General features: G+C 30.7%; 2 protein-coding genes across 3 annotated transcripts in view; both read left to right on the top strand.

The window, feature by feature from the left end:
* The window catches only part of LOC108577431 (histone acetyltransferase type B catalytic subunit), a 1816-nt gene extending 247 nt beyond the window's left edge, over positions 1 to 1569 (top strand). The window contains exons 2-6 of the mRNA XM_017940576.1: positions 75 to 337; positions 453 to 609; positions 694 to 908; positions 1060 to 1211; positions 1276 to 1569. Coding sequence (XP_017796065.1) covers positions 75 to 337; positions 453 to 609; positions 694 to 908; positions 1060 to 1211; positions 1276 to 1569 — 1081 coding nt within the window. The remainder of the gene's footprint in view (positions 1 to 74; positions 338 to 452; positions 610 to 693; positions 909 to 1059; positions 1212 to 1275) is intronic.
* A 3670-nt stretch (positions 1570 to 5239) lies between these two features.
* Positions 5240 to 7075, top strand: LOC108577405 (S-methyl-5'-thioadenosine phosphorylase-like). Of its 2 annotated transcripts, none has more exons than XM_017940549.1 (6): positions 5240 to 5363; positions 5626 to 5786; positions 6017 to 6237; positions 6309 to 6511; positions 6594 to 6803; positions 6887 to 7075. In XM_017940549.1, exons 1-6 carry the CDS (start codon positions 5343 to 5345, stop codon positions 6917 to 6919), a joined length of 849 nt encoding a protein of 282 aa, XP_017796038.1. In that variant the 5' UTR covers positions 5240 to 5342; the 3' UTR covers positions 6920 to 7075. The 2 variants fall into 2 exon arrangements, with proteins under 2 accessions (XP_017796038.1, XP_017796039.1); XM_017940550.1 differs by having other exon boundaries at positions 6149 to 6237.
* The last annotated feature ends 772 nt before the right edge of the window (positions 7076 to 7847 follow it).

The following is a 7847-nucleotide window of genomic DNA, read 5'->3' on the forward strand; positions in this document are numbered from 1 at the left end:
TGTCACAAATTGCATTGAAAATATTTATTACATTTATTTGTTAGTTGTTTTTAATTGTTCATTTTATTTGTCAGTGAATCTATATTTGGTTATCGGGATCTGAGAGTGAAGCTATACTATTCAGCAGGTTGTTTAGAAACTTATTTAGGTATGACTTATTCAGAGAAAATAAACAAAGATCATTATGAGGGAGTTGAAGCCGATGAAGTATTATCAAAAGTTGCTGAGAAATTAGCTCCACAAGTACACAATAACTTAGACACATTTATTGAATCTTTGAAAAAAGATGATACATTCAAACCGCATGGTGAATTACTTCATTCATTTTCTATCAATGGTAATTTTTTATTGTATTATATTATTATATTTTGCTTATTTCATGATACACAGTTTTATATTAGAAAACATCATAAACAATTTAATTAATTAATCAAAACTTATAAATGATATAGATGAAGATTGCACAAGGAAATTTGATGTTTATAAAGCAGACATGACTTACAAAGGATTTAGGGAATATCATCAACGTCTTCAAACATTTGTTCTTTGGTATATAGATGCTGCTAATTTTATAGATATTGATGATGATAGGTGGCATTACTTTAATATGTAAGTTCAATCATGATTTATTGTTTACTGTTTATTAATTATGTGAGAATAAATTTTTCAAATAAAACAATCTTTTTACAATAGGTTTGAAAAATATCAGACAGCAGATGGTACTATTCGTTATGCAACCATTGGTTTTGCTACTGTATATCAGTATTATGCATATCCGCGTCATACTAGACCTCGTATAGCTCAAGTTTTAATTTTACCGCCATTTCAAAATATAGGTCTTGGTACACATTTATTACATGCTATATATCGTGAATATATTGGAAGAAATCAAGTCAAAGATATAACAGGTAAATGAAAATATGGAGACATATAATTATGACAACTACATTTCCATTCCTGTGTTCTGAGAAAAATAAAAAAAAAAGTGAGACTTGATCAGACACTTTCATTTCAGTAAATCTAGTACATTTTGGTAAGGCATTGTCATCATTGTTGCAGTTGAGGACCCTTCTGTGACTTTTCAACGATTAAGAGATTATGTGGACGCAATGAATTGCAATACGTTACCTAGTTTTTCACGAGAATATCTACTTCAGGGTTTTAATAAAACAATGGCTGTAGAAGCAAATGAAAAATTCAAGATTAATAAGGTTTTTGTCATATTTGAATCAACATATATATGTTTATAAAATGTGACATGATTTTTACTTTTAGAAACAAGCACGAAGGGTATACGAAATTTTGAGATTACGTGCAACGGATTTAACAAATGAGCAAGAATATCGAGAATACAGATTGGATGTAAAGAAAAGACTAAATATTCCTTACAGACGCGAACAGAATGATTTGAAAAAATTGGAATGTGCACTGAAGAATATTGATAAACGTGCAAACATAACTTTACCTGTATTAGAGCAACGTATACAAACGCTTGAGAAGGAATACAAAAGTTTAGAAGAAGAATATAAAAAAGTAATTAAACGTTTGGAAGATGCAGAAGAACTTTGAAACTTAATATTTTGTAATTTTTTTATTTTCATTAAGCTGTTTGTGTATGAGTCGATTGATACTATTTATGAATTATCAGTCAAAACTTTTTTTTATTGGCTCAATAAAATTTCTTTTTATTAAATAATTTATTACACGACTATATTTAAGTTATGATATTCATATATTTTAAGCTATAGTGTATCTATATTACTGTTATACCACACTGAAGTTCAAATATTTATACTTTGTAAAAAAGAAATACAAATTATTCATTATATATGAAATGTTTAAGACATAATGAAAATATTATCTATTCAGTAAGTTTATCAGTTTTTTTTTATCGATGCACATTTGCTTATATTCATATTTTTTTGTAGAAAGTGCACATACATGATACATATATTATACATTTGCACAATCGATAATTCCTTTCAATTTTTAATACTGTTGCTTAAATTCGTATGCACAACTATTTAATAGTAGCAGTAACAATGATATTTTTCAACTACCTTTTTACAAATATAAATTTTTATTTAACATAAAACAGTATCTGTAATGTATGTAGTATTAAGAATTTAATGTTTCAATGTCATCTATCTTAGATGCCGCTTTAACTTCTAATTAGTTCTACAAAAAAAATAGTAAAGTAAATTTAAACTTTTTATCAGTAATACTGTCTAGCAAAACCAATTTGAGGCTTCTGACGTCATCGCCCGATCAAATAAGCGGAAAACAAGAAATCAGGCCATCCCCACTACTCTTAGGTCATACATTGCAGCCGCTTGAGGGGAAATTGCGATGTAGCTGAACGTTTTAGACAAATGATTTTCAATCAGCTGTCGATAATGTAGCAACTTAATAAAAGAACAAGAAACAAGATGATTTAGTCGCCTTGTCCTCTTATCTGCGTTGACGTGTAAGACAAAATTTATAGCACCGACGTTAATTTAACGATATTCAGACTTAGTTTATTTCATTTTGTAATGGGATATTATTTGAAGAATGAGTGTTTCGCAAAAGGAAGTTGGTGTAGCGTGTAAGGGAGAAATAAATACATAGGCTGTAAAACAATACTGGTATATTGTAGCTTTTTGTGAAATACATTTTGTATAGTTATTTTACAATAAATAATTGATTTTTTGATAAATAATTGCATTTGTTCATTTTTCCTGAAGGATAGCATTAGAGAAATGCGATAAACAAGGAAAGATATAGGGATAGACAAGGACAGGAAATTTTCAAAGTAAAAGTAGCACCATCTCGTGTTACGTGACGCGAACTACGACTTTTTAATAGGAACACAGAATATCAACAGAGGTATTAGACAAGGAACGCACTAGTGTGCGACAAGGACAGAGAGAAAACGCTTCCTATTGGCTGGCGTATTGCCATCTTCCACCTCCCACGGACTAATCAAGTCGGCCGGTTAAAAATCATTAATAACTTAATAATGATCATGATTTTGTGAACTTTTAGAATTGTAGAATGAAGCGTGAACCTTCAGCAACTTTCTCGTATAGTTTTTAGCACATTAGGCCTGTTAGATAATTAGTTATTAACAATTTTAGTACGTGATGTCGGGAACGATATGGCATACTTTTACAGTTCTTCAATAATTTCATAGCTTCCTACCAATTTTTAATGCTCTTAGTTGTATGCATCTGAAAGAAGACTCCTTTAGCTATATTCTCATATAATTTTCATTAACATATTCTCTGTAGTTTGAGAGTTATTGAACATTATTTGGGTGAGTACTACACTCATCCCATTCGAGCGTAACGGATTTCTGTCATTTTCACGGCTATGCATGATTAATTGTGCACTTTCAAGCATGTGGAATATAGTACAGACCTTTGCCTACATTCTTCAATCATTGTTAAGTACATACGTGACGTGCTTTATGAGATATTCGCAATTGTTCATAAGAGTTGACTATACTTGAGTGCGAAGGATAGGAGACTCTCCGATGTAATATTTAATAACTTTTAAACTACAAGGGTTATGTTAATAAAAATTATATGTGAATGTAGCTAAAGGAGTTGTCTTTCAGATGCGTAGAGTTAGTTGCATAGAAATTTAGTAGAAACCTATGAAATTAGTGAAAAACCGCAAAGATACTTAACGCTATGAGGTATCGTTCCCGACATCACGTACTAAAAGTGTTAATAACTAATTATCGAAAGGGTCTAGTACGCTAAAAATTATATGAGAAAGTTGCTGAAGGTTCAGACTTTATTCTTCAGCTCTAAAAGTTCACAAAATCATGATCATTATTAAGTTATTAATGATTTTTAACCGGCCGACTTGATTAGTCCGTGGGAGGTGGAAGATGGCAATACGCCAGCCAATAGCAAGCGTTTTCTCTCTGTCCTTGTCGCACACTAGTGCGTTCCTTGTCTAATACCTCTGTTCACATTCTGTGTCCCGCGTAATGAGTCGTCAGTTCGTGGATCCAAACACGAGATGGCGCTACTTTCACGATGGCGTTACTATCGCCTCGAAAATTTTCTGTCCTTGTCTATCCCTATATCTTTCTTTGTCTAACACGTGGCATTATTGCTATCCTTGGCTAACCCTATTCCTTTCCTTGTCTAACTCATTTCTATAGTGCTATCTTTGTCTACCGCTGTTCGTTTCCTTGTTTACCTCATTTCTATAGTGTTATCCTTGTCTACCCCTATTCCTTTTCTTGTTTTACTCATTTCTGTATTGTTAAATACTTCTACGAGTTAGCACGCGTGGTAAACATTACTACTGATGGTACATCACCATCTTCCAATAAGAATTACACAAAAATTAATCACACAAATCAACCAAAAAATTTTACATTAAGCATTCAAAGTCCCTAGTACACAATGAAATAAAAGAACTGCTAAAAGATGTAACAAAAGTTATGAAATTTTATTAACTTAGAATCAAAGACGCAGTACAGGATGGACCTAACACCTAATGTATTTTTTTGTCCACGTCAAAAGGGCTAAGAGTGCCCTTACCATTTTCGTACCATTTCCAATGTTACCAACACGGCATAGAATAAGATTACAACGTTAGTAGCAGCTGGAATTAGAACTAAACGTAATTATAAAATTACAAATGAGTACATAAATAGGACATCATATATTTGTAAGTGTTTTTTACAAAAGGAAGTGGATATGTTGTTTAAAAGAGAAATAAAACATATTTATAAAACATATTGTATACTGTAACCTTTTGTAAAATACATTTTGTACACTTATCTCACAATTAATAATCGATTTTTTGATAAATAATTGCATTTATTTATTGTTCCTGATGTTCAAGACCTTTCCTTGATTTCTGTGGTGGCCTAAAAGTTCGATCTGTAATTCACACGAAAAGAATATTTACTTTAAAATATTAAATAGAAGTTATAAACAATTTCTAACTAATCTACTGCATGCAATTGTTAATTCAACGCGAAAGTGTGATGCCATCACAGACCGAAACAGTCAGTTTCCGTGCCTTAAAAATCGGTACGTGTTCATTTGTTACCGACTGCTGATAAAAGAGTAAGTGCGATAGCCTTATTCTATCGTGATTGGTTGACTATCAGCGAAGACGTAAGAGTAAATGCGATAGACTTATTCTATCACTATTAGCTATTTAACAGCGAGACGTCACAATTTCTCCTACATCTCCCACTTCTAGACTCTAAAGTCCGCCTGAAACTTCAAATTTGCTTTGTTGGACAATATAAGTACTTACATCCTAGAACATAGAAGATAAGAAATCAAAAGTCCTCATATATGATTTAATTAAATAATATTACAAAAATGAATAATTATAAAATCAAGGTAAGATCATTTCTATCACAACATTTAAAAAATTACATCTAGTTTATATTAATATGTTTTATAAACAGATAATTCAGTTTTTTATTAATTTTATACTTTCCAGTGATTTACACGTGAAAATTTAATCGCGTGTAAATGAATATTATACTTTTTTCTGTTGTATAAGATATAAACTACAATTGTCACATGTCAAACAGGTGGCTTTACATTTTTGATTTAAAGAATTATCATATTGGTACAAATTTATATAAGTGATTTATAGGTCGGAATAATTGGTGGTTCGGGTTTAGGTGATCCTCAAAATCAGATATTAAAGTGTCAAACTGTAACTACACGAGAAGAGGCCAAAAATGATTTTGGATTACCATCTAGTGATCTTTATCATGGAAGTATTAATAATGTAGATGTGATATTGTTATCAAGGTAGTGTTTCATCTTTTACAACAAATTAATATCAGTGATACACGATATAGTATAAATTTTATTTTAAAAAGTATTTTGGTCAATGACGTTATTTCCGAACTTTTTAAATAAAATTAGGAAAAATTATTTAAGATAGATTAACATAAAATGTACATATTTTCTTTTTAATGATACATTTTTGGCTTGTAATTAAAGTTTAAAAAGAAATTACTTCATATAATTAAATATAGACATGGACCAGTCCACAAAACAAGCCCAACTGCAGTAAATTATCGTGCAAATATTGAAGCTTTACGTTTAGCTAAATGTACTCATATACTTGCATCAACAGCATGTGGCTCCTTACAAGAATGTATTTTCAGAGGACAATTAGTGATCCCAGATAGTTTTTTAGATAGGACAATAAAAAGAAGTACAACTTTTTATGATGGTACTTCATCCAAATACTCAGGTAAATTTTGCTTTTGTAGTATGTTTAAATAATAAATTCTAGAGTAATAAGCATTATAATATAAATTCTAGGTGTATGCCACATGCCAATGGAACCAGCTTTTGATCCAAGTACATCTCAAATACTATTTGAAGTTGGTAAAGAATTAGGATACAGCATACAGAAGGGAGGGACAGTTGTAACTATAGAAGGACCTCGATTTTCTTCAAAAGCTGAAAGTAATGCTCTGCGTTTGTGGGGTGGACAGTTAGTTAATATGACTACATGTCCAGAGGTATCATATTCCTTTTCACATTTCTGTATCAATGTCACTTTACATAAAACTAGCATACAAATTTAATATATCTTTTAACTAGGTATATTTGGCAAAAGAAGCAGGACTTTTATATGCAGCTGTAGCAATGGCAACTGATTATGATTGTTGGAGGGATTGTGGAGATAAGGTTCATGCAGCTGATGTAGTAGCTGTATTCAAACAAAATGTCAATAAAATAAAAGAAATACTTACAAAGGCAGTTAAAATTATTGGTGAAAGAAATTGGGACAAAGAAATTGATGCATTACAGGTAATTTCTAAACTTAAACAATAAAAAGGCACTAAGCAACTATATCGTATTACAAAAAAATGAACATAAATTTTTCGTTTTAGGAATTGTGTCGAAGTAGTAATGTTTCTTCTTAAATTTCATAACTTTATACATTTATAATACACTATTAACAAAATACTACTTAATATATATTGAAGTGTACATTTAGTTCAAGAACAAGGACTCAAATTTATACATTTCTTACTTAAGAATTTTGAGAACACATTGTACTTTTTAATAAATATAATATAATGACGATGAAACCCGATGTTTATTGTTCAATATTATTTAATATTATTAGTATATCGGCTAAATGATGATTTGTATTTAATGTGTACACTCCCTAACAGTATAATTTTTTGATCATATGTAAGAATTTTATTCATGAGTTCAACATACAATTATCATTCAACTAATATTGTCATCACTATAACTGAAATATTTTTACAACTTACATATAACGTTTTTAATACATAGAATATTTTGAGATGAAAGGGTAAATCGAATTAAAAGAAAGTATATGAAATGGATTTTGGGCTTGAGCACCGAATTACATTGCAATAGAGGAAAGTAAAAATGTGGAGCTGAGTATTAAGGCTTTAAGTATGAGGAGTGAGCAAGAGAGAAAAACAGACAGAAAACTGCCAATATATCGGAAGTGTTGGAAGAAGAGAAAGGAAAGAGTAATTGTAAGCTTAATTGCAAGGTTTAAGTGTGGAAGATGCAAAATATACGGGGGAGCGGAAGAAAACGCGACTCACGTTCTGACGGAATGTCAGAACAGTCAAGGAGATTTGATGTTTGAAGAATTTCTGAGTAGGAAGGGAAGTGAGTTGGGAATGCGGAAGATCGTAGAGCAGAGAAAAAAAGGGAAGCGGAAGAGAGAGGAACGAGGTCTGATTAGGCAAAGCAGAGCCAAAGACAACCAAAGAAGGGTTATTACTAATGTCTAATACTAATATCTATTATTATTATATTATATTGTATTATTATTATTACTAATAATTTATTAAAATATAATTG

The sequence above is a fragment of the Habropoda laboriosa genome, unplaced genomic scaffold (assembly GCF_001263275.1).
Source record: "Habropoda laboriosa isolate 0110345459 unplaced genomic scaffold, ASM126327v1 scaffold648, whole genome shotgun sequence".
Classification (NCBI taxonomy): Eukaryota; Metazoa; Arthropoda; class Insecta; order Hymenoptera; family Apidae; genus Habropoda; species Habropoda laboriosa.

Excerpts from the sequence above, each read along its gene's own strand:
- LOC108577405 (XM_017940549.1), top strand. The coding sequence starts at position 5,343 with ATGAATAATTATAAAATCAAG. Across the intron at positions 5,364-5,625 it reads TGAATAATTATAAAATCAAG|GTCGGAATAATTGGTGGTTC; the intron begins GTAAGATCATTT and ends AGTGATTTATAG. Across the intron at positions 6,804-6,886 it reads AAGAAATTGATGCATTACAG|GAATTGTGTCGAAGTAGTAA; the intron begins GTAATTTCTAAA and ends TTTTCGTTTTAG.